Source organism: Carcharhinus amblyrhynchos, chromosome 6 (assembly GCF_965287045.1).
Source record: "Carcharhinus amblyrhynchos chromosome 6, sCarAmb.v2.hapA, whole genome shotgun sequence".
Lineage (NCBI taxonomy): Eukaryota > Metazoa > Chordata > Chondrichthyes > Carcharhiniformes > Carcharhinidae > Carcharhinus > Carcharhinus amblyrhynchos.
Genome location: NC_137329.1, coordinates 68,262,312 through 68,289,996, shown reverse-complemented (window position 1 = coordinate 68,289,996; position 27,685 = coordinate 68,262,312). Strand labels below are relative to the sequence as shown.

Here is a 27,685-nt window from a genome sequence, read left to right as displayed (position 1 = left end):
CACCCGTTTCCACCACCTCCCCCGGCAACGAGTTCCAGGCACCCACTACTCTCTGTGTAAAACATCTGCCTCGTACATCTCCTTTAAACCTTGCCCCTCGCACCTTAAACCTATGTCCCCTAGTAATTGACTCTTCCATCCTGGGAAAAAGCTTCTGACTATCTATTCTGTCCATGCCTCTCATAATCTTGTGGACTTTTATCAGTCTCCCATCAACCTCTGTCACTCCAGTGAGAACAAACCAAGGCAACATCCTGGTAAATCTTTTCTGTACCCTCTCCAAAGCCTCCACATCCTTCTGGTAGTGTGGCGACCAGAGTTGAACACTATATTCCAAATGCGGCCTAACTAAGGTTCTATAAAGCTGCAACATGACTTGCCAATTTTTAAACTCAATACACCACCTGAGGTCAGTATGGGACAATCATCATCTTCTCCCTGGCAATAAATAATGTAAGCAGTAGAGACAAATTAGAGCCTATTAGGTACAAAGAAACTGTGACATAAGACATGGCTAGAATACTTGATGAGTATTTAATATTGCTGTTTATTAAAGGTAAAGGATGCTGAGAAAATATTGATAAAAGCAGGGGGATATACTGGAAAGGCTGGTCATATCCAGGGTAGGTAAGCCATCTGGTCTAGATGTCCCTGGATTCTAAGCTTCTGACAGCAGATGGGCTTGCCATATTTTTTCAAACCTCTCATGAAACAGGGGGAGTGTCAGAGGATTGTGTTTGACAACTTAGCAACACTTTTGAGAATGTATCAAATAGGGGAAGCCAATAGATATACTGGATTTCCAAAAGATATTCAGTAAAGTGCCATACCAAGGATAAAAGGTGATAGGGCTTATGAAGTTAGAGGCAATATATCAGTATAGAGGAATGCTTAACAGACAGAAAGCAGAGGAGGCATAAATGGAATATTTTCAACTTGGCTGGCTGTGACAGCTGCAGTGGCTCAAGGATCACTGTTAGGTCTTAGATATTTTAATGACTTAAATGAAGAGACGGAGAACAATGACAATACAAAGCTAGGTAGAAATATTAGCTCTGACGAGGGCACAGGACAGCAGCAACGAGATACAGACATGTTAAGTGAGCAGCCAAAAAGGTGGCAGATGATGTGCAAGAGAATAAGCCAATCATTAGGAATGAGGAAAGGAGAAACTTCTTCAAGTAATTCTGGATGGTGGGATGAATATATTTAAGGCGAGGTGGGATAGATCATAGTCTCCCAGGGAATCAAGGAATATGGGGAAGAGGTGGGAAAATGAAGTTGAAACCCAAAGTCGACATCATTGTATTATAGCAGAGCAGGCTCAATTCCTTGCATTATGGGTAGTAGCAAATGTAACACCCTTATTCAAAAAAGAATGCAAGGATAGTTCTTGCAACAACAGGAGAGTTAGTTTAAATTTGTGGTTAAGGTTTTAGAAACAATAATTGGGGGCAAAAAAATTGACAAGTTGAGATGTTTAAATTAATTAAGGATAGATGATTTGTAAAAGACTCTGCTCACTAATTGACATTTTGATGAAGATTGACAAAGGGAAAAAAGTGGATGATTTCCATATGGATTTCAAGGAAGTGTTTGACAAAACACCACTTAAAAGGTTGATTAACAAAACTGAAGTTCATGGAATAGGAGGACCAGTATCAACTCGGATTTTAAAAAATTGGTTGAAGAGAATACAATGAATTATAGTAAATGGTTACTTTTCATACTACAGGTGTGTAGATAATGGAGTTTATCAAGGGTCAGTGCTAGGAGCACTGCTTTTTTCCTAATTAGTAAATTATTTGTATCCTGGAATACAGAGTAGAATTTCAACATTTTATCAATGTTACTAGATTTGGAGCAATGACAAATGTGAGGAAGACACACATCACCTGCAAGAGGAAACAGGCAGGCTACCAGAATGAGCAGGTAATGGCAGGTGGAATTTAATACACCAAAGTGTAAGGTAATGTATTTTTGCAGAAGGCAGAGGTGATAAAGACTCAATGGCACAGTCCTAAGGTGTGCAGGAACAGATGGACCTCAATGGTTATGAAATCCATTTATTCTGGGCATTAAGTTAGCATTCAATGCAGACTGTAACATTTAAAGTTTAGTACATTACAATGCTTGCTATGTTTGTTCCTGCCTTGCAACAGGAGTGGGACCTTTGAAGAATTTTAATAGGTCACCAGATCAGTTTAAGGGTCAGTGAACAGTACTTCTTGAACTGTCGGTTGGAGTAAGTTTCTAGTCAGCCAGGAAATGTCCCAAAGATAAGAGATAAAGACAGATGGAAAGAGGTCCATATTATGTTAAAAAAGCATGAAAAAGGGTGCAGTGCAGACTTTAAGTGAAGCGGGCTTGAAAGAAGTCTGGAAGATCCACTAAAGCAGTCAAAGGTTCATGCTATGGGCCTCTGGGCAGAGGTACCCTTTTGGAGCAGTGCTCTTCTGCTTGGGGTGACCTGAGAACTGGAATTGTGCTGCGACATGATGTTTGAATGTATTCAGCAACGCAGGGGAACATAACCTTCGAAGGCAAAAATCAAAACACTACCAATGAGGTGGGCCATAATTGAAGTCTTCTGAGTTGGAGCAACTTCTTGGAGGCAAGGCAAAGATCTTTTCCAAGGCAACATCTTTAAAGGTGGAGACTGAAAGAGATTAAGCTTCAGTGGGATTGGGTGGTTCAAAACGTACCACACATTTGAATGGGTTGTTGAAAATCTATGGAATTGGATTTAGTCGTGTTTGGCATTGGGATAATAGACCTCAGTTTTCCTGTTAATTCAGATATATCCCAAACATACATCAAATGATAAGATAGATATTGTAAGTTGTTTAACTTCCTGAACTTGTATAGAGAAGTTTGTTTTTATTCAAAACCCATGAATATTGTGGCTTTACGTATTTAGAAAGAATCTTGAATCTCAAACATGACATACATAAAACCATTGTTGGTCCCTAATTGGGTCTCCCCCATTCCCCAGAGATCCAAGCTCTGATCAGGGATCATGATACAATGCCTGTTGTTACATTGATAGAGAAAATAGCATGGAACTACGCACAAAATACTGAACATATTAAATGTACGTACAAGCCCGGTGATTCTCTAAGGGTCAAAGGAACCCCTCCCTATTAAAAGCAAATTACTGCAAATGCTGGAATCTGGAACTAAAAGAGAAAATGCTGGAAAATCTCAGCAGGTCTGGCAAGATCTGTAAGGAGAAAAAAAGAGTTGACGTTTCAAGCCTAGATGACCCTTTGTCAAAGCCCTCCCTATTTCCGGAAAGGTACTTTTAAAAGTGTCCAGCTTACTATCAGCTCGTGTAAAGACAAAAGGACATTATGGCTGCTGCATTTCAAGAGATCCTGTGAGTAATGCCTAGGTGGAATTGTGGATTTGCTTTCCCAGATGGAATATACAAAGAGTGGATTAAAAATCAGCAAAAAGCTGCCCAAGTTCTGTCTGTATGTGGTCTGTGAGAACAAGTAGCTAGAAGTTGGTCACAACAAAAGCGCGTTTCACAATAACAAATACAGCCAACAATGCCCCTGCAAAATGGTATCTTTGCAGGTCTCTCTTTTTCTAACTGTGGAAGTTCCAGTCAGGAAAAAGGTTGCAACTAAAAAGGTGAAGTGAGAAGTTTCTCTGTCAAACCACCAAACACAAGAATCGAAAACCAACTTTTCGACTATCATACCAGAACCTTAAAGTGTAACATCCACACATTTTTTCATTTACTCCATGCAAGTCAAGATCTGTTCCATATACCTTTCTTAATATTTACTTTGGACTAACTTCTCACTTCTAATCTGTATGAATAGATATGCATGTGTTTTACCATTTTTCTCCTCGCCTTTTTAACAGTTAATAAACATACTCTATTATAACCCGAGAAAGAATGGTTAAATTGGCTCCCTTTAAAACCTAATTATTGCACCTGGGGTAAAGATACCCACGGAAAAAAGGAATCTTGTTACTACAGCAGAGGGGATTAGTTAAAGACATGAGGCAAGTTCATTTAACAATTTGGTGTATCCAAGCCGGACAGTGACAATTTGAGCGCTCTTGCCCTGATCAGGATTGTTGGAGGGACCTCACATGTGGTGGTTGTTAACAAATCAGGATTTGAATCATCTGGGGGCTGGTGCCAATATTGTTCCCACACATGGATTACAAATTGGAAAATCTGTCTAAATTTGTTCCAACAGATAAATGTATGTATGTGGGCAAAATAAATCGTTCCTTAAAACCAATTTTAAGAAACTGCAAAAAGGCTTTTTTGACTTTGTACTATCAAAATAAACATGTTCGTGTGATGCCAGTACTTTTCTAGCAGAACCAGGGAATGTTACTGTTGAAGATTTAAAAGTTTTGTCCCTCAACAGTTAGCGAGGCACTTAAGAAATAGAATTTCAGCTGAAAGCCAAAAACCCCAAAATGTGAAAAGAGATGGTCATTATCTGCAGGTGAAACCTGAGGACAATGAGATGTATAGCACAGCAGTTAGAAGAGATTAAAATTGGAGAAGTGGAAATTTGAATTTCAGGAGAAAGAAGATGAAAGTAAATTTCAGTAAGGAGAATGAAGGGAAGAAAATTTCAGGATGCAGAAAAGGGAGTTTCAGCTAAACTAAGGAATCATGTGACATCCCTTGAGGACACCATTAAGGGCTAAAGCAATCTGGCTGCTTAGTTAATCCCTCAGTTTGATGAAGCCTTCTTTATCAGATCCCGTTATGGCCCTCTCACAAGTTTTAGCAGCTGTAACATGATTTGCACCCGCTAAATTTCACCCCACTATGTGCAGTTTTGGTCCCCATATTTAACAAAAGATATCTATGCATTGGAGGCGGTACAGTTAAGGTTCACTAGATTGTTCTGTGGTAGGAGGTCATTGTCCTTTGATTAGAAGCCGACTAAACTGGGCTTACAATTCTCTGGAATTTGGAGAGGTGATCTCATTAAGATCAAAAAATTTTGAAGAGTCTTAATAGGTCTCACAGTGTCACGGTGATTGTTTCTATTAACTAGTGAGTCTAAAACACAGGGCAGTGTCTCAGGATAATGGACATTTAGGGCAGTGGGTTAAGTAATTTATGCTCTTAAGAGTTGTAAGCTGTCAGAGTTTTTGATTCAGAGAATTTGAGATTCTCCAATATTGAATGCATTTAAGCCTTGTACAGACAAACCTCTGGCCTTTCACAATATTACAGAATATGGTGAGTCGGTGGAACTCAAGATCAGCCATAATCATACAGAATGGAGGAGAAGGCTTGATGGGCCAAATGACTACTTCTATTTCTTGTATTCTTTGCCTGAACTAACTGCTTGGTTGGCAATAAACCCAGTAGTCAGATCAAGGCTAATTAGGGATGGACAATAAATGCTACCCACATCCCATGAATGAATAATAAAAAGGATTAACATTTACCATTCTTTGAAGATTTTGCTTCAGTGCACCCATGCTGCACAGTGTGTTGGGGAATAGTGACCTGGAAAATAAATTTAAATCAGGTTATCTTTTTTGGATATGGAGTGGTACCAGTGGACTATAGGATCAAAAATGTACATCTTTATACAGAAAAAGCATAGATAACCAGATAACTACAGGCCAATCAACACAGTCAGTAAATAAAAAACTACTCGCAAATAGTCAAGAATAAATTTACTTCTCATTTGGAGATGAATATGTTTATGAGAGAAAACCAGTTCAGATCTGATTTTAAATCTTTGATGACATAACATAGAACAATATAGCACAGTACAGGCCCTTCGGCCCTCAATGTTATGCCGAGCTATGTCCGAACTCAAGATCAAGCTATCCCACTCCCTATCATTCTGGTGTGCTCCATGTGCCTATCCAATAACCGCTTGAAAGTTCCTAAAGTGTCCGACTCCACTGTCACAGCAGGCACTGCATTCCACCCCAAACCATTCTCTGAGTAAAGAATCAACCACGGACATCCCTCCTATGTCTCCCACCATGAACCTTATAGTTATGCCCCCTAGTAACAACTACATCCACCCGAGCAAATACAGTGGACGTGCAGAGACTATCTATCCCCCTCATCATCTTATAAACCTTTATTAAGTCACCTCTCATATTCTTCCGCTCTAAGAGAAAAGCCCTAGCACCCTCAACCTTTCTCCATAAGACCTACCCTCCAAGCCAGGCAGCATCCTGGTAAATCTCCTCTGCACTCTCCCCAACGCTTCCACAGCCTTCTTATACTGAGGTGACCAGAACTTCACACAATATTCTAAACGTGGTCTCATCTTTCATCTCGACTTTTGTCTTGCCATTGGATCCAGATGGGAATTGGGAGAAAGTGAGGCTGAATCTGCGCAACTCTCCCTCACTTTAATCCAAATCAAGTACAAGTCTCGACACCATCATCATCAGTGTTCTGTTCAACCCTTGAAGTCCTGTGGCGATGGGCGAGCGATGAAGCAGCAGGAGTGAATACACTGGGAACTGTATTCATGGACTTGCACACAGGCAGCTCGGGTCTAATGGTCATTTTCCGCTGACCAAAGCAGCAATGAAGCTCAGCATCTACCTAGGCGACTGAGCAGTCCTCTTCAGGAACGCACTGCTCACCCCTGTATAATGAGGAAGGGGCTAGAAAAGGTGCCCTAAACATTGCCTGCTTCACTACACCCTGGCCAGTTTACCGCGGCTGGCGGGAATCCCACCTTGCAGTCAAACATAGAACACTACAGCACAAACAGGCCCTTCGGCCCACAAGTTGCGCCGATCACATCAACACCTACCAATCCATAGACCTATCTATAACCCCCAATCCCATTAAATCCCATATACTCATCCAGAAGTCTTTTAAAAGACCCCAGCGAGTTCGCCTCCACCACCACTGACGGTAGCCGATTCCATCCACTCACCACCCTCTGAGTGAAAAACTTACCCCTAACATCACTTCTGTACTTGCCTCCCCGCACCTTAATCTGTGTCCTCTCGTAGCGACCATTTCAAACAAACAAAATAAAACACAAGGTGACACTGCTCACCATTGACACTTGGAACATGCGCATGGTAGCACAGTGGTTAGCACTGCTGCTTCACAGCTCCAGGGACCTGGGTTCGATTCCCGGCTTGGGTCACTGTCTGTGTGGAGTTTGCACATTCTCCTTGTGTCACCTCCGGGTGCTCTGGTTTCCTCCCACAGTCCAAAGATGTGCAGGTTAGGTTGATTGGCCTGATCAGTCATCTTTGGACACACTGCAACCAGCCTCAAAATGACTAATGGTGTTGAGGTCCTCATTGATGACGATGGACAAACAACAAGATGTCTTCTTGTACGTTGTCTGTCTTCTGCTGTATTAACATCTTCCAGTTAGCTTCATCCACACATTTTGAAACTATACTTCCACTTCACAATTCAAAATTATGTAAATGATAAACAGTGGTGCCAGCAGTAATCCTTGTGTAGTGTAGTAAGTGTAGATGTGGAATTTTAAAGACAGACAGTGAGTATGATCAGCTAGGGGCTAAACTAAAAAGCACCAAACACAAAGATAATAGTTTCTGGATTACTACCTGAGGGATGAGCAAACTGGCGTTGGGCAGCTAAAATCAGAAACATGAATCTGTGGCTGAAAAATTGCTGTGGGAAAATCAATTACAATTCATGGAGCACTGGCATTAGTAGGGGGGAGAGGAAACTATTGCACTAGGACAGTTATCAGAGATGTAGGACCAGTTTTCTGGCAAATCGCAGTTAAGGCTGTAGGGAGCACTATATACCACACAATGGGAGTGGGATTTGAACTCAGGCCCTCAGAGAATGAGCTGGGTCCCTACATTATAAATCCAGTGACAGTATCATTACTCAGTCTTCCTTAAAGCACACAAAGCTGCAAAAATTAGTGGTAGGCAGGAGATTGGGAAAATTTGAGAAGCCAGCAAAAGATGATTAAAATAATAATAAAGAGGGGAAAATCTGAGTATAAGAGAAGTCTGGCAAGATACACAGAAATATAGTGAAAGTTTCTACAAGTACATTGAAAGAGAAGGTGGCAAGACTGGAAAATTGATAAAGAAGAACATGGAAATGGCAGACTCCTGATAAGTCTACATTAAATCCGGGGCCCTGACAGCCAATAGCCTCAGTTTTTGCCAGTATGTTTTCTCTATTGATCGTAATGATTTTAATTTCTCCCTCTCCTTTGTCCCTTGAGTTTCTGCTATGGGGATTCATTTGTGTCTTCTACTGTGAAGAGATATAAAATACTTGGTAAAAATTGCTACCTTTCTTTAAAATTCAGTTTATGGGATCTGGACGTCGCTGGCTAGGCCAGCATTTATTGTCCATCCCTTGTTGCCCTTCAGGTGATGGCTAGTTGCCTTCTTGAATTGCTGCAGTCGATAAGGTGTACGGTATGCTCTGTTAGTGCTGTTAGGTAGGGAGTTCCAAGATGTTGAACCAGTGATAATGAAGGAATGGTGATATATTTCCCAAGTCAGGATGGTGAGTGACTTGGAGGAGAACCTCCAGGTAATGGCATTCCCAGGTATCTGTCACTTTTGATAAAGGGTCATCTGGACTCGAAATGGTAACTCTTTACTCGCCTTACAGATGCTGCCAGACCTGCTGAGATTTTCCAGCATTTCCTTTTGTTATCTGTTGCTCTTGACTTTATAATTGATAGTGGTTGTGTGTTTGGAAGGTGCTGCCTCAGGGACCTTAGTGAATTCCTGCAGTGCATCTTGTAGATGGTACACATGGCTTCCACCATTCACTGGTGATGGAGGAATTGACTGTTTATAGGAGGGGTAGCAATCAAGCAGGCTGTTTTGTCCTGGAGTGTTGTTGGAGCTACACTCATCCAGGCAAGTGAGAGCATCCCATCACAATCCTGACTTGTACTTTGGGAGATCAGGAGGTAAGTTAATCACCACAGGTTTCCTAGCGTTTGACCTGCTCTGGTAGCCACAGTATTTGTATGGCGAGTTCTGTTTAATTTCTGATCAATGTGACCCCCAAAATGTTGACAGTGGAGGATTCAGTGATGATAATACCATTGAATATCAAAGAATTTCATTCTTTCCCACTAATAAATTCCCAGTCTCACTCTTCTTTTTCTGGTCCATGTACAGGTCTCAGAATTTTTCTTTTGTTCTCTGAAGACCGGTTAACCTAATGTGTGGGAAAATGCTGGTAATAGGTCATTTAGCAAACCGTGACAAAGAGGTTAGCTCTGCTGCCTACAGCACTAGGTATCCAGGTTTGATTTGTACCGTAGGTGACTGCCTGTCAGTGGGTGGGCCGAAGTGGGATGCTCTTTCAAAAAGTTGGTGCAGAGTCAATAGGCCAGATGGCCTCTTTCTGCACTGAAGGGATTCTATGATTCTAAAATAATAATACAAGAAAGCAGAGCCAAAACAGTTTTGTGAAAGCAAAATTGAATTTGATAATTAGAATTCTTTAAGGATGTAACAAGCAGGGTGGATAAAGGCGAACTTGTAGAGATAATGCATTTGGATTTCCAAAAGGCATTCAAAAGGTGTCACATAAAGGTTAGTGCACAAGAAACATTTTTATAAGCAGCATGTGGCGCAGTGGCTAGCACTGCTGCCTCACAACACCAGTGATCTGGGTTCGATTCCTGGCTTGGGTCACTGTCTGTGTGGAGTTTGCACATTCTCCCCACGTCTATGTGGGTTTCCTCGAAGTGCTCCTGCAGACGTGCTGGTTAGGTGAATTGGCCATGCTAAATCCTCCCCCAGTGTACCCAAACTGGCACCGGAGTTTTCATGATAACTTCACTGCAGTTTTAATGTAAGCATATTTGTGATTAATAAACTTTAAACTTTGGTGTTGGGTGGTATATTAGAATAGCCAGTGGATCGGCTTACTAACAGGAAACAGATATTTTGGGGTAAATGGAACATTTTCAGGTTAGCAAATGTAACTAATGAAGCATCACAGTGTTGACTTATTAACTATTACAATCTATATTACTGACTGTGATGAAGGGACTGTTGCCAAATGTTCAAGCCAAATTTGCTGATAATACACAAGTAGGAAAGGAAGTTATAAGGAAGATACAATGGTCGATTTTCCATTGATTGCGTTGGGGGGGGTTCAGCAACAGGAACAGAAAATATGAGAAGTGTAAAGTCAATATAAGTCAATATGCCCCCTCCCCATGACAGTGGCGACATTCAACATTGGGAGTATCATTATATTATACTTGCATCTCATTATAAGGCTCCTACATCAGGATCATAGACCCCAAAGAAAAATCCATTCATGGAACCATGACTTGTGCAAATCACAGCTGGCAAGCACACCTCGAATGAAGTTCGGAGCTGAGTGCAGCATCCATGCAGTGGTTTCATGTAACGAAGTGTGACGTGGGGTTACCAGGTTCTGGCTCATTGGACACAATGCTTGACTCAGAGGTACCAGCACTGATTCCAAAGGAGACCTTGCAGACTTCTTAGAAGAGCCCCGCACTGAGAAGACAGGGCATTGGGTGGCACGTCATCACAGAATGACAGTTGCACAGTTTTTGATAAGAGAGGGGATTAAGGGTTATGGGGAGAGGGCCGGAAAGTGGAACTGAGCCACGACAGATCAGCCATGATCTTATTGAATGGCGGGGCAGGCTCGAAGGGCCAGATGGCCTACTCCTGCTCCTATTTCTTATGTTCTTATGTTCAAAACTAGGTTGCGGGTACAGACAGCATATTGCCAAGGGCAAGGATAATTGAAAAACTTCTGTCATTAGTACCATTTTGCAGCTGAAACTGTTCAGCTGTAACTCAGTTGGTATGTCTGGAATCAAACTAATCACAAAGTTATGTCATGTAAGGGTGACTTTGTAGGGCTGCCGGAGTTACATATGCCATAATTGTTCCTGGAGTCAGGTCTGATCACTTTCATTCTTTTTCAGCTTTTCTGTCACAGACATGAATGGTTTTACTGAGGCTGGCTTTAAATTCCAAATTTATTACCTCAATTAAAAGTCCATCAGCTGCCATGGTGGGATTTGAACCCATGCCCCCAGGGCATTAACCTTGGCCTATGGATTGCTGGTCCAGACTCATTCCCACTATGACACCATCTGGATTGGGATATATTGACAAGTAGAGCAGGCTCTTTGGACCGAATGGTCCAAAATCTAATCCTATGATATATACTATTCTGATTCTTTACTTGCATTTAATGGACTCACAAAAAAATAGTAATGAGATTGAACAGACGTTGGCAATGATCTGAACTTCAAGTTTTGTACATGAGAATTACAAGCACAAGTAGGCCATTCTGCCCCTCGAGCCTGCTCTGCCATTCTATAAGGTTAAGCCGATTTGATTATGATCTTAATTCCACTTTCCTGCCTACTATCGATATATTCTCACTCCTATGTTAATTAAGAATCTATCTCCTCTGACTTAAGAGGTGGCACAGTGGTTAGCACTGCTGCTTCACAGCTCTGGGGACCTGGGTTCGATTCCTGGCTTGGGTCACAGTCTGTGTGGCGTTTGCACATTTTCCTCGTGTCTGCGTGGGTTTCCTCCAGGTGCTCTGGTTTCCTCCCACAGTCCAAAGATGTGCGGGTTAGGTTGATTGGCCATGCTAAAATTACTCCTTAGTGTCCTGAGATGCAAAGATTAGAAGGATTAGTGGGTAAAATATGTAGAATATGGGGGTAGGGCCTGGGTGGGATTGTGGTGGTGCAGACTCAATGGGCCAAATGGCCTCTTTCTGCACTGTCGTGTTTCTATGATTCTAATAGCGCAGCCTCCACAACTTTTTGGGAAGAGAATTTCAGATTCACAAGCCTCAGAAAAAAATTCTCCTCATATCCCCATGTTATTATTAAACTGTATTCCCTCATTCTAGTCTCACCCACAAGGGGAAGCATCCTTTTAGCACCACTCCATCAGGGGTTCCTTCAGGATCTTATGTTTCAATAAGCTCACTTCTCATTCTTCTAAATACCAATGGATAAAAGCCCAACTTACCCAGCCTTTCCTCATAAAGTAACCATTTCATCCCACAAATCACAAATAGGCTTACATTAACACAGCAATGAAGTTAATGTGAAAATCCCCTAGTCGCCACACTCCGGGAGAATTTAACATGATCAGCGCTCCTAACCAGCACATCTTTAGGACTGTGGGAGGAAACTGGAGCACACTGAGAAAACCCACGCAGACTCCAGGAGAACATGCAGGCTTCGCACTGACAGTCACACAAGCCTGGAATTGAAGCTGAGTCCCTTCCACTGTAGAACTGGAACTGTGGTTAGCAGCAGTGCTAACCACAGTTCCACTGTGCCCCCTCACCCTCCCCTCAGTCTCAGCTGATCCAAATGCAATTCTGTCCTTTATTAAATAAAGAGGCTAAAACTACGCACAGTACTTATATGTGTTCACACCAACAGCCAGTACAACTGGAAATCGTCCCTTCTTTTCAATTCCATTTCCTTTGCAATAAATAACAACATTCCATTTTCCTCATTAATCAATTATTGCACCTGTTATTAAGGTTTCCTGGTACCAGAATAGCCAGATCCCTCTGTACCCCAATGTTCTGCAATCTATCTCTATTTAAGTAATACACTACTTTTCTATTCTTCCTGCCAAATTAGACAAATTCACATTTTCGCACATTATAATCCATCTGTCAAGTTTTTGCCTTTTCTCTGCTTTATGCTTTAAAACCCTTATAACTGCTACACATCAGAAAATCTTCATTACAATGTAGGCTAAATTCAAAGTGAAATTAAACACATGGACTTGCAAGCAGCTTAGTTTAACAGGAAGTTAAACTAAAGTTTAAACTCTTTCTTAGGACCCAAATGTAGCTCAAAAAATAATCTTGTATGTTATTTCTAACACACAATACAAATATGAATTACTAAATCTATCTCAATTTTCTCACACTTATCTAACTTTATGTCATCAGCAAATTTAGCAACCACTCATTCAGTCTCATTGTTCAAGTCAATGACAATAACTGTGAACATTGAGCCCAGCACTGATTCTTGTAGCATGTCCATTTTTTAAGATTTTGCCAACCTGAAAATGATCCATTTATCCCTACTGTTATTTCCTGTTAGTAACCAATCCTCTTCCCAGGTTAATGTTAACCCTTACACCATGACGTCTTTTGTAGACAATACAAAAATTGGTAATGCAGTAAATAGTGAAGATGGATGTGTGCAGATGGCGCTATTCCACTGGGAGGATGGTTAACAAGAGTGAAACCTTAAGCTTATGAAAAACAAGAGTTCTTAATATAGAAAGATGTGCATTTATTACATTTGATAAAGACCCCTAACAATTTGCCTAACTTTGCCTGTGTCCGCTCTGTGCCCCGACAATTCCTTAGTCTTTCGAACTCTCCCACTACATCCAGATGACCAGTCTCAAGTGAATGCTGTCCAAACCATTGGCCAGGTCACGTACTAAAACCAGGTCCCTTGCCGACAGGAATCCCTCAGCCATGGTCCTCAGAGACAGAGCCGTGTTTCAGAGTTTTCCTGCCATCGATCTGACATCTTGCCCCAGGCTTTCCGCTGTGGTTACCATGCTTGCAGTGTTTGCCTGGGTGCTACTCATCAAGGTTGCATTGAGGATGGGCAGTGGGACATAAAAACATAAGAAATAGGAGGAGTAGGCCATCTAGCCCCTCGATCCTGCCCCGCCATTCAATAAGATCATGGCTGATCTGTCGTGGCTCAGTTCCACTTTCCTGCCCTCTCCCCATAACCCTTAATCCCCTCACTTATCAAAAACACATCAACCCGCATCTTAAAAATATTTAGCGAGGCAGCCTCCACCACTTCAACGGGCAGAGAATTCTAGAGATTCACCACCCTTTGAGTGAAGAAGTTCTTCCTCAACTCCGTTCTAAACCGCCCCCCCCTTTATCTTGAGGCTGTGCCCCCTAGTCCTACTGTCCTTTCTGAGCAGGAAGAGTCTCTCCACCTCTATCCTATCCATCCCATTCATCATCTTATAAGTCTCAATGAGATCTCCCCTCATTCTTCTAAACTCTAATGAGTACAAGCCTAGTTTATTCAGCCTCTCCTCATAGCTCAACCCCCTCAACTCCGGCATCAGCCTAGTAAACCTCCTCTGCACTCCCTCCAAGGCCAAAATATCCTTGCGTAAGTGCAGCAACCAAAACTGCACACAGTACTCCAGCTGCGGCCTCACCAATGCCCTATACAGCTGCAGCAAGACCTCCCTACTTTTATATTCAATCCCCCACGCTATGAAGGCCAGCATCCCATTCGCCTTCCTGACCACCTGCTGCACCTGCAGGCTGGGTTTTTGCGACTCATGCACAAGGACCCCGAGGTCCCTCTGCATCGTCGCCTGCTGCAGTTTTTCGCCACGTAAGTAATAGTCTTTCCTACCATTATTCCTACCAAAGTGAACCACCTCGCACTTGCCAACATTAAATTCCATTTGCCAGTTCCTGGCCCATTCACCCAGCCTATCTAGATCCTCCCGCAGACTCTCCACACCCTCCGCACAATTTGCCGTTCCACCAATCTTGGTGTCATCAGCAAATTTCGACACCATACACTCGGTTCCCTCCTCCAGATCATCTATATAAATGGTAAATAGCTGAGGCCCCAGTACCGACCCCTGGGGCACTCCACTAGTCACCAACCGCCAATCCGAATAGCACCCATTGACCCCCACTCTCTGCCTCCTATTTGACAACCAATCCTCTATCCACGCTAATACCCTATCCCCAACTCCATGTCCCCTTACATAAGAACATAAGAACATAAGAACATAAGAAATGGGAGCAGAAGTAGGCCATCTGGCCCTTCGAGCCTGCCCCGCCATTCAATAAGATCATGGCTGATCTGTCGTGGCTCAGTTCCACTTTCCCGCCCTCTCCCCATAACCCTTAATCCCTTCTCTTATCAAAAACCCATCAACCCGCTTCTTAAAAATATTTAGCGAGGCAGCCTCCACCACTTCAACGGGCAGAGAATTCCAGAGATTCACCACCCTTTGAGTGAAGAAGTTCCTCCTCAACTCCGTTCTGAACCGCCCCCCCTTTATCTTGAGGCTGTGCCCCCTAGTCCTACTGTCTTTTTTGAGCGGGAAGAGTCTTTCCACCTCTATCCTATCCATCCCATTCATCATCTTATACGTCTCAATGAGATCTCCCCTCATTCTTCTAAACTCTAACGAGTACAAGCCTAGTTTATTCAGCCTCTCCTCATAGCTCAACCCCCTCAACTCCGGTATCAGCCTAGTAAACCTCCTCTGCACTCCCTCCAAGGCCAAAATATCCTTGCGCAGGTGCGGCGCCCCTTCTGCAATAACCTCTTGTGAGGTACCTTGTCAAACGCCTTCTGAAAATCAAGAAAGACCACATTCACCGGCTCTCCTCTATCCACCGCCCTTGACACATCCTCATAGAACTCCAATAAATTTGTCAGACATGACTTCCCCTTAACGAAACCGTGCTGCGTCTGCTCTATCAAGCAATTCCCCTCAAGATGCCTTGCTATTTCCTCCTTGATGACGGATTCTAACATTTTACCTACAAGAGACGTTAAACTAACCGGCCTATAATTCCCTGCCTTTTGCCTGGCACCCTTCTTAAACAACGGTGTAACATTAGCCGTTTTCCAATCTTCCGGCACTTCCCCGGAATCCAACGACGTTTGGAAAATTACCACTAAGGCATCCACTATCACCTCCGCCATTTCTTTCAGAACCCTCGGATGCATTCCATCCGGTCCTGGGGACTTGTCCACAATCAGTCCCTCCAGTCTGTCGAGCACCGCCTCTCTAGTAACAATAATGTCATTGAGACCCTCCAGTCCTACCACCTTTCCATCGCTAACACCCGGCAAATTATTCACGTCCTCCTCCGTGAAGACCAAAACAAAAAAGTTATTCAAGACCTCAGCCATTTCCCCATCCCCTACCACTAAGTTCTCCCTCTCATTCTCTAAGGGTCCAACGTTCACCCTAGCCAGCCTCTTCCTTTTTATATATTTATAAAAACTCTTGCTATCCTTTTTTATATTAAGCGCTAGCCCAGCTTCATAGTTTCTCCTACCCTTCTTTATCAACTTCTTTGTCAATCTCTGTTGACATTTAAACCTGCTGGTTGATGAGCCACAATCTTCTGGTGATATTCCTGTCTGCAAGGGACCTGGTTTTAGTACATGACCTAGCCAATGGTTTGGACAGCATTTACTTGAGAGTGGTCATCTGAGTGCAGCATAACAAAGTCCTCTTTGACCTTGAACCACAGCCCCATAATCTTTTCAGCAGCTAGATCACTTATTTTCACCTCTGTAACATTGCTGATTGATTGAACTAATTCTCATATTTTCAACATATTTGTCAAAGTGACTTTAACTTTGTCCTAATAATGTTTTTTTACCAAGATTAAACTGATTGTTTTGTTCACCGATTTACAGCACAGGAGGCCATTCAGTCGTGTGTGTGGCAACATTCCACAGGAGCAATTTATATTGTGCCATTCTAGTCCTCCACATTCTTCCTTTTCAGCCAACAGTCCAATTTTTTCTTGAAAGCCTCAGCTGAATCACTCCCAGACAGTGCACTTTAGATCCTGACCACTGGCTCATGAAGACGTTTCTCCATATGTCTCTATTGCTTCTTTTGCCGATTTATGTAAAGCTATATCCTGATTTTCAATTCTTCCACCAATGGAAACAGTTTTCTCCCTATCTACTCTATCCCTATCCTTCACGATTTTAAGCAACTTGACCAAACCTCCTTTCTGATTTCTCTTTGAGCCACAATCCTTCAATCCTCCTGAGATACCCCTCAACAGTCCAACTGAAATAGGGGAGCAGATATGCAGGCAAATTTCAGGGAAATGTTAAAAGTACAGGTAACGATAAGGTTTTCAATTTTTCCAATGTTAACTGGCATAATCATACTATGAAAGGTTTCAAGGAAGCAGAATTATTAAAATGCACCCAGGAGAAATTTTTAAGCCAGTATGTAGAAATTCCTACAAGACAGGGGTCCTGGACTTAATTTTACATTACAAAGCTGGGCAAGTATGAGTGGGGAGGCATTTTGCAGGCAACGATCATTACTCCATTAGGTTCAAGGTTGTTATAGAAAGGATGGGTCTGAAACCAAAGTTGTAAACTTTGGATAAGACCAATTTTAATAAGACCAGATATAATTTATTGTGACTGGCAGCAGACACTTTTAGGTAAAATCTGTGACAAAACAGTGGAACACATTCAAGGAGGAAATAGGGAGAGTACAGGACCAACATATTCCATGGAAGATAAAGGGTGGGCCCATCAAATCCAGCGAATGTTGGATATCAAGGGATATACAGCCTTGGATAAAGAGAAAAAGGAATACCAATGGCAGACATTGAGGGCACAAAACAGCAAAAGCTGGAGAGGAATACAGAATGTGCAAGAGGGAACTTCAAAAGGAAATTAGGAGAGCAAAAAGGGGACATGAAAGTATACTGGCAAGTAAAATAAATGATAAGAGCCCATGGTGTTGGAGAAAGTATATTGACCTTGACAGAGAATTGACTAATGGGCAGGAAACAGCGAATGGGGATAAAGGGTTCGGTAACCCGTAGGGTTTCACAGGGGTCAGTGCTTGGACTGTAATTGTTTACATAGAACAGTACAGCACAGTACAGGCCCTTTGGCCCTCGATGTTGTGCCGAGCTATGTCCAAACCCAAGATCAAGCTATCCCATTCCCTATGATTCTGGTGTGCTCCATGTGCCTATCCAATAACAGCTTGAAAGTTCCTAAAGTGTCCGACTCCGCTATCACAGCAGGCAACGCATTCCACACCCCAACTACTCCCTGAGTAAAGAATCTACCTCGGACATCCCTCCTATATCTCCCACTATGAACCTTATAGTTATGCCCCCTAGTAACAGTTGTATCCACCCAAGGAAATAGTCTCTGCACGTCCACTCTATCTATCCCCCTCATCAGCTCATAAACCTCTATTAAGTCACCTCTCATCCTCCTCTGCTCTAAAGAGAAAAGCCCCTCCTCCCTCAACCTTTCCTCATAAGACCTACCCTCCAAACCAGGCAGCATCCTGCTAAGTCTCCTCTGCACTCTCTCCAATGCTTCCACATCCTTCTTTTGGTGAGATGACCAGAACTGCACACATATTTCAAATGTGATCTCACCAAGGTCCAGTATAGTTGCAGCCTAACCCCTCAGCTCTTAAACTCAAACCCTCGTTAATAAATGCTAACACACTATAAGCCATCTTCACAGCTCAATCCAGCTGAGTGGCAACCTTCAGAGATCTGCAGATATGAACACCAAGATCTCGCTGCTCCTCCACATTCCTCAGAACCCTGCCGTTAACCCTGTAATCTGCATTCAAGTTTGTCCTACCAAAATGAATCACCTCACATTTATCAGGGTTAAACTCCATCTGCCACTTTTCTGCCCAGCTCTGTATCCTATCAATGTCTCCTTGCAGCCTGCAAGAGCCCTCCAGCTCAAGCACTACTCCACCAATCTTGGTGTCTTCAGCAAATTTATTAACCCACCCTTCAGCCCCCTCTTCCAAGTCATTGATAAAAATCACAAATAGCAGAGGACCCAGCACTGATCCCTGTGGTACACCGCTGGTAACTGTCCTCCAGTCGGAAAATTTTCCTTCCACCCTCTGTCTTCAATGAGACAGCTAGTTACTTATCTAATCTGCCAAATTTCCTATTATCCCACACCTCCTTACTTTCTTCATGAGCCTACCATGGGGAATCTTATCAAACACCTTACTAAAATCCATGTATACGACATCAACTGCTCTACCTTCATCTTCACACTTAGTTACCTCATCAAAGAATTCAATCAAATTTGTGAGGTAGGACTTACCTTTCACAAAATTCTGCTGACTATCCCTGATTAAACTGCATCTTTCCAAATGGTCATAAATCCTCTCTCTCAGGACCCTTTCCATTAACTTACTGACCACTGAAATAAGACTAACGGGCCTATAATTACCAGGGTCATTCTTATTTCCTTTCTTGAAGAGAGGAACAACATTCGCCACACTCCAGTCCTCTGGCACAATCCCCATGTACACACAGTAAAAAGTCTGACAACACCAGGTTTTAGTCCAACCTATTTATTTGATAATATACTCACAAGCTTTCGAGGGGACTGCCTCTTCGTCAGGTGAATGGAGAGTTCTGGCCTCAGACAGAGCATATAAAGCACAGACAGTTTAGAGATTACTGATTAAAATGCGAATCCTTACACCTAACCTGCTGTTCAAGACCTGAAGTGGCTGATAATGTGAGTGGAAGGAGCACTGATCACAGTTTAAAGAGATGTGTATTGTCTCCAGACAGTACAGTAAGTGAGGTTTTGCAAACCCGGGCAAGTCACAGGGGTTACAGATAGTGCGACATGAACCCAAGATCCCTGTTGAGACCGTCCTCATGTGTGCGGAACTTGGTTATCAGTCTCTGTTCAGCGACTCTGCGCTGTCGTGTGTCGTGAAGGCCGCCTTGGAGAATGCTTACCCGAAGGTCAGAGGCTGAATGCCCGTGACCACTGAAGTGTTCGCCAACAGGAAGGGAACAGTCTTGCCTGGTGACTGTCGAGCGATGTTCATTCATCCGTTGTCGTAGCGTCTGCATGGTCTCCCCAATGTACCATGCTTCGGGACATCCTTTCTTGCAACGTATCAGGTAGACAATGTTGGCCGAGTTGCAAAAGTATTTACCATGTACCTGGTGGACGGTATTCTCACGTGTGATGATGGTATCCGTGTCGATGATCCGGCATGTCTTGCAGAGGTTGCTGTGACAGGGTTGTGTGGTATTGTGGTCACTGTTCTCCTGAAGGCTGGGTAGTTTGCTGCGAACAATGGTCTGTTTGAGGTTGTGTGGTTGTCTGAAAGCAAGAAGTGGGGGTGTGGGGATAGCCCTGGCGAGATGTTCGTCTTCATCAATGATATGTTGAAGACTCCGGAGAAGATGTCGTAGCTTCTCCGCTCCGGGGAAGTACTGGACGACGAAGGGTACTCTGTCCACTGTGTCCTGTGTTTGCCTTCTGAGGAGATCGGTGCGGTTTTTCGCTGTGGCGCATCGGAACTGCCGATCTATGAGTCGAGCACCATATCCTGTTCTTATGAGGGCATCTTTCAGGGTCTGGAGGTGTCTGTCACGATCCTCCTCATCTGAGCAAATCCTGTGTATACAGAGGGCTTGTCCATAGGGAATAGCTTCTTTAACATGTTTAGGGTGGAAACTGGAGAAGTGGAGCATTGTGAGATTGTCTGTGGGCTTGCGGTACAGTGAGGTGCTGAGGTGACCGTCCTTAATGGAGATGCGTGTGTCCAAGAATGCAACTGATTCTGGGGAATAGTCCATGGTGAGTCTGATGGTGGGGTGGAATTTGTTGATATCATTATATATCATCATATACAATCCCCGTGGACAGTGAGGACCCAAAGATCAAAGCTAAAGGCTCCGCAATCTCATCCCTTACCTCCCAAAGTATCCTAGGATGTATCCCATCTGGCCCAGGGGACTTATTCATCCTCAGATTTTTCAAAATTGCTAATACATCTTCCCTCCGAACATCTACCTCCTCCATCCTATTGGCCTGTATCACACACACATCCTCAAAAACATGGCCCCTCTCTTTAGTGAGCACTGAAGTATTCATTCAACATCTCACCTATCTCTTCTGACTCAATGCACAAGTTCCCATTACTATCCTTTACTGTCCCTAACCTTACCCTGGTCGTTCTTTTATTTCTCACACAAGAGTAAAAAGCCTTGGAGTTTTCCTTTATCCGACAAATACATATTAATAACTTGGAGGAAAGAAGCAATTGTACTGTCACCTTACGTGCAGACAACACAAAAATAGACGGAAAAACAAGTTATGAAAGGGACACAGTTCACAAAGAGACATTGATCGTTTATGTAAGAGGGCAAAAAGTTGGCCAATTGTACATAATGTGGGAAAATGTAAAGTTGTTCATTGTGGAGGGGAGAACAAAAGAACAGAATATTATTTAAATGGAGAGAAAAGCAGCAACACAAAGGGCCTTGTGGGTACTTTATGCATGAAACACTGAAAGCTAGCACAGGTACAGCAAGTAATCAGGAAGGCTAATGGAATTTCAATGTGGTTTGAGTATAAGAGTAGGGAAGTCTTGTTGCAACTGTGAAAGGTACTGGTGAGACCACATCTGGACTACTGTGAGCAGTTTGAGTTCCTTTGTTTAAGGAAAGATATTATTTCATTGGAGGCAGCTCAGAGAAGGTTCATGAGGGTGTGGTGGGATAGTCCTATAAGGAAAAGTTAAACATGTTAGGATCCTACTCATTGGCGTTTAGAAGAATGAGAGGTGATCTTATTGAAACATGTAAAATTCTTAAGGGGTTTGACAGGGTAAATGCTAAGGGGAAGTTTCCCCTCATGGGAGAGTTTAGGACCAGAAGAAAAAGGGCGCTAATTTAAGACCGAGATAAGGAGGAATTCCTTCTCTCAAAGGAATTCCTTCTCTCTTTGGAACACCTTACCACAGACAGCTGTAGCTGCAGATCCTTTGTGCATATTTAAGGTTGATATAAATTTTTGATCAGTAAAGGAATTAAGGGTTATGGGAAAAGGGCATGAAAATGGACATGAGTAATGTCAAAACAGCCCATGATCCTACTGAGTTGCGCAACGGGCTCAAGAGGCCAAACAGCCTACGCCTGTTCCTATTTCTTACCACCTAATGCCAACTATATCAACAATTTGCATATTCCTCAGGCCAAAGATTGGCCTGACATGACATACACTAGCCTTGTGAAGGATATCAGCAAAAATTGCGATATTTGTATTAAGTACAGGACAATGCCACACAAACAGTAGTATGTTTTCCATTGGTGATAATGAAGTAGTAGCAATGGACATCAATTTTCTTCTACATTTTGTCGTTATAGCAACTAGATTTAGTCTGTCACTAGTATTTTTTAGTTAAGACAAGAAAGAAATTATTGATAAAATAATGAAGAATTGGATAGGAACAGGGCTGGGAGCAGCAGCTAAATTCTGAATGGACAATGGAGGAGAATTTGCCAGTGATGAATTCAGGAGCGTGAATTTTAAAATTTAAAAATGCACACAGCAGCAGAAAGTCTTTTTCGCAATGGGATACATGAGAGAAATCACGCCATCATTGGTGAAATACTCAAAAAGATTTTACCGTATTTTAAACCGACGATTGCTCTAGTGCGGACAGTATAGATAGTATAGGGGATACAGCACCTATCAATTAGGTTAGGGAAGGAATTTAATAATGTGTGACCATCCCCTTGCTTTTGAAAAAATCTACAATCTGTTTAATTTTTGCAGAACATTTGAACGCTATTCATACAGAGAGTGAAGCATTTATTCAGGAGCGCTTTGAGGAATCAAATCAGGCTGAGGAATGAATTTTAAACCCAGGACAAGATATTTTATAAAACAGAAGGACAGAAAAAATGGCGAGACCCGCGAAAAGTTATTGGCACTGATGGCAAGCTGATAATAATACCTGGTAATCAAACTGTTAAGAGTATATTCCTAGCAGTTGACTCCATTGATTACATACTGATCAAACCTGAACAGATGATGGAAACTGAATAATAAATTTAATTTTGCAATTCGATCCTCTGAACACAACAATGATGAATAGCTGTCACTTAGCTCATGGAATAACTACACTACCTTGTGTGGTGGCTCTTTGTGAAAGTAAGTGATTGCTTCTGCTTCAGGGCCCACCAGGGCCAAGAGGTGTTGAATCTTTTTCCGATCTTCCAATTCCCTGTAATAACCAAATTTGACAAAATGTCAGCTCACCGCCAGAAGAGATTTTAGATTGTTTAGTTATATTTTTATCAGGATAGGGGTAGCATTAGTGGAGGATGAAAGACTGGTCAAAGAATCACTGGAAGTCAAATCTGTGTCAGCTTCAAACCATGAATGACTATCTGCGGCTGATTTGATGAGGTGGGCAGTGTTATGGAAGTGTAAGTAGGTGCTTGTTGCAGTGGAGAATAGAAGAAAATCAAGGATGTAAACTGTCTGCTTCAGCATAATTTTCATCCAGATTTGCTAATAACCACCCTCTGGCTTGATGACAGAAAGAAGTCTCACAACACCAGGTTAAAGTCCAACAGGTTTATTTGGCAGCACAAAGCTTTCGGAGTCTCGCTCCTTCATCAGGTGGGTGAAGAGTTGTGTTCACAAACAGAGCATATACAGACACAAACTCAATTTACAAGATAATGGTTGGAATGCGAGTCTTTACAGGTTATCATGCCTTAAAGGTACAGACAATGTGAACGGAGAGAGGGTCAAGCACAGGTTAAAGAGGTGTGTATTGTCTCCAGCCAGGACAGTTAGTGAGATTTTGCAAACTCAGACAAGTCGTGGAGGTTACAGATACTGTGACATGCACCCAAGATCTGGTTGAGGCCATCCTCATGTGTGCGGAACTTGGTTATCAGTTATCTTGATGACAGAAGTCAGAGGGTGGTTGTAGAGGGTTGCTTTTCAAACTGGAGACCTGTGACCAGCAGTGTGCCAAAGGAATCAACATTGGGTCCACTGTTATTTGTCATTTATATTAATGATTTGGATGAGAATACAGAAAGCATGGTTAGTAATTTTGCAGATAACACCAAGATTGGTGATATGGTGGTCAGTGAAGATGGTTGTCTCGGATTGCAACAGGATCTTGATCAATTGGGCCAGTGGGCTGACTAAGGGCAGGTGTTTAATTTAGATAAATGCGAGGTGATGCATGTTGGTAAATTGAACCAGAACAGGTTAACGGTAGGGCGTTGGGGAGTTATAAAACAAAGAGACATAGGGGTATATGTTCATAGCTCCTTGAAAGTGCAGTCAGAGGTGGATAGGGTGGTGAAGAAGACATTCAGCATGCTTGGTTTCGTTGGTCAGAAAGCTGAATACAAGAATTGGGATGTCTTGCTGAAGTTGTACAAGACATTGGTATGACCACACTTGGAATACTGTGTACCGTTCTGGTCACCTTATTATAGGAAGGCTATTGTTAAAGTAGAAAGAGTGCAGAAGAGATTTACTAGGACTTGGTGGTTTGAGTTATAAGGAGAGGCTGGATAGACTGGGAATTTTTTTCCTCTGGAGCGTAGAAGTCTGAAGGGTGATCTTCTCGAGGTCTATAAAATAATGAGGCACAAATATCAGCTATAGTCAATATCTTTTCCAGAGATAGGGGAGTCTAAAACTAGAGGGCACAGATTTAAGGTGACAGGGGAGAGATACAAAAGGGTCCAATAGGCCATTTTTTCATACTGAGGATGGTGAGTGCCTGGAACAAGCTGCCAGAAGTAGTAGTAGAGGCGGGTACAATTTTTGCCTTTTAAAAAGTGTCTGGGCAGTTACATGGGTAAGGTGGGTATGTAGGGCTATGGGCAAATGCGGGCAATTGGGACTAGCTTAGAGGTTTAAAAAGGGATAGCATGGACAAGTTGGGCTGAAGGGCCTGGTTCCATGCTGTAAACCTCTATGACTCCATAACAATGGCACCTGCTTTTAACTAGTGAGAAACACATTACCAACACCTACCAAACAAATATCAACTACATTGGATATTTGGTGCCTCCAAACATATCTCCTTCTAATTTTCAAATATTTTGTCTCAAGAACATTGTCACACTGCTTTCCATAGATCTTGCACGTTACCCAATACAGCAATTCACTAAACTCTTGTTTCCTACCTGATCTTTAGCCGGTCATTTTCAGCATAGAGTCTCAGTGCATGCTCACGTTCTTGGAAGAGATAAACCTGCATATCGCTGAGTGCTTTCTGTAACTCCTCAATTTCCTCTTCTCTCTGCCGCATCGTCCATTGGAGTTTATGCTGAAAAAATAATAGCCCACAACACTGTATAACTTAAAACTAACTGGGAGGCACGGTAGCACAGTGGTTAGCACTGCTGCTTCACAGCTCCAGGGACATGGGTTCGATTCGCGGCTCGGGTCACTGTCTGTGTGGCGTTTGCACATTCTCCTCGTGTCTGCGTGGGTTTCTTCGGATGCTCTGGTTTCCTCCCACAGTCCAAAGATGTGCGGGTTAGGTTGCTTGGCCATGCTAAAATTGCCCCTTAGGGTCCTGGGAAGTATAGGTTAGAGGGATTAGCGGGTGAATGTGTGGGGATATGGGAATAGGGCCTGGGTGGAATTGCGGTCGGTGCAGAATCGATGGGCCAAAGGGTCTGCTTCTGCACTGTAGGGTTCTATGTTCTACATTCTAAAATAGAACAAAAATGTGGGTTAGAGATCAAAATAAAATAAACAACACTAATAAAGAGTCAGCTGAGCATCTGCAAGGTGGTAACTCACATTCATACAATGTAAATTTCCTGACATTCTTTGATTCCTCTTCTGGAGCTTAATGTCACACATCACCACAGCTGTCACTAAGTCTTCCATAATTGAGTTAACTAGAATGTTAGCACAGAAGGAAATCATTCAGCCCTTCAGCATTTGCTCTTGGAAAGGGCTATCCAAATGGTTCAACTCCCCTGCTCCTTCCATATAGCCATGTAATGTTTTTCCATGCCAATCACATTGCCAATTCCCTTTGGAAAATTTGCATTGAATTTACTTCCGCCATCCTTTCAAGTAACTGAAATCCAGATCATAATTTGCACTGTTCCTAGGGAAAATGTTGTGTCTCTTCACTTAAACAGATATTGCAAAGAAAGACGGTATAAACACAGAACATGTCAAAGGGTTTAGCAGATGGAATGTATCCCAAGCTACAAAGAGAAGCAAAAGGAGGAAATAGCATAATTTTGCCTTCCTACAGGTGTTGCGCTCAGGGCTGCTGACATTATCCTGTTGTTTAAAAAAATGCGCTAGACCAAGTAATTAGACTGGTCAATCTTACCTTAGTAATGGGCAAATTATTGCAATAAAATGAGGGGTAGCATAAGTTGTCAATTAGGACAAGGCAAAGGAATATACAATAAATGGGAGGTTACTAGAAGTATACAGGGAGAAAGGACACTCGATCCAGATCCCTGAAAGTGGCAGGACAAGAAGCCAGGATGATAATGAAGGCATACAAAATACTTTATTCTCTGAGGCAGAAGAGCTGGGAGATTAATCATGAATGGTATATGGAAAATTCAAATAATAAGGAAAAAGTGGATAGGCTGAGGTTGCTTTCTTTGAAACAAAGAAAGAAAGGCAATTTAGTTGAGGTGTATAAAATGGTGCAGTCTAAAGACTGGATTGGGAAAACTTACTTTCCTTAGTAGAGAACTTACTACCAGAAAACATAGATTTAAGGTAACTGGCAGGAAATTTAAGAGAGAAATCGAGAAAACCTTTTCACCCAGTGGGTGGTGGGGTATGAAACTTGCTTCCAGAAAAGTGGAGGAGACAGAAATCCTTAATACGTTTTAAAAATTAATTAAGTCTTCACTTAATGCTGTGGTTGTGTTCCCAAATAAAAACACCATTAAATGAAATAATGTCACTGCTCATTACACCTAATGTGAAAATATACAGGAATCCCTTGCTTCATGCTGTTTCATGCAATGTCAATTTCCTTAATGTCACTTTCTAATTAGAATTTTGAATTCTCATTGATTTGCTGCTGTTTCGTGTTAATGTTGCTGCACGCCTGGACATCCCACGTAAATCCCATGCTGAGCCTGAGAGCTGAGTCTTGGTTAAGCAGGCAGTCTTGAGAGGGGGAGTATAGGCAGCTTGTTTTGCATAACATTCCACATTCACTCATTTCCAGAAACCAACTAACGACTTTAAGCGAGGCTTCCTGTAGTTTGGTTCTGTAGATCTTTCTCATCAGGAAGAAAACATTGTATTTTCCCAAATTCTCATATTCATATATTACGTAACTTTTAAAACAGAACAGCATAACTTTAAATACTGTGCTTGAATTTGTACTCTATGGATGACTAAACAGTCAGAAAATGGGATTCAGCTGGTTATTACTTTTTCATGATACGTCATGGTCTATATTTCTGTTTTGCTTTTCTGTAATTAAGGATAAACTGATTGAGCACTTAGCAGAAATTCAAACTGATAAGAGTGCTAACTTGGATTTGTAAAGGATGGGTAAAGTCTAACAAGCTAAATTGAATTTAAAGATATAATTATGGTAACAGATGGGGTATATGGCCGTAGATACTTTCCTATAGGACTGCAGAACACATTTGATAGGAGACTATTAGCAAAAATTAAAGCTCATGCATTTGAAACAAATTATTGACCCACTTAGGAGATTGGTTAGGCAGTGGAAGACAAACGAGAATTGGGTTAATAGTTATGTACCTAAATTGGTAGCACATGTTCTGTGGTATCCCACAAAGATGTGTGCCATTTTTCAACAATCCACTGTATTGATGGCATGGATAGCACAATGGAGTTCCATGCAACTGAGTTTGACAATGACTGGCCATATTGTAACTGGGAATGTCAACTTCAAAAAGAATATTGATAAATTAAGTGAGCAGCTAAAACTTTGGCAGATGATCTGACACTGCATGACGTTTTAGATTCAAGTATTATTTAAATGGTGAAAAGTTAGGAAATGTCAAGATGCAAGGAGATTTAGTAGTCCACAGCCAAAGATCGCTAAAATTTGCCCAGTCAAAAGGAAAACCAAA

General features: G+C 42.2%; 1 protein-coding gene across 2 annotated transcripts in view; it reads right to left on the bottom strand.

Annotated features, from left to right (window-relative positions):
- ccdc77 (coiled-coil domain containing 77) overlaps positions 1-27,685 on the bottom strand; it is a 96,266-nt gene that overhangs the window by 64,811 nt on the left and 3,770 nt on the right. For both annotated transcript variants that reach the window (XM_080190587.1, XM_080190588.1), the window contains exons 3-5: positions 24,764-24,906; positions 22,728-22,824; positions 5,443-5,503 (exon numbers count right to left, since the gene is read on the bottom strand). In XM_080190587.1, coding sequence (XP_080046713.1) covers positions 5,443-5,503; positions 22,728-22,824; positions 24,764-24,906 — 301 coding nt within the window. The remainder of the gene's footprint in view (positions 1-5,442; positions 5,504-22,727; positions 22,825-24,763; positions 24,907-27,685) is intronic.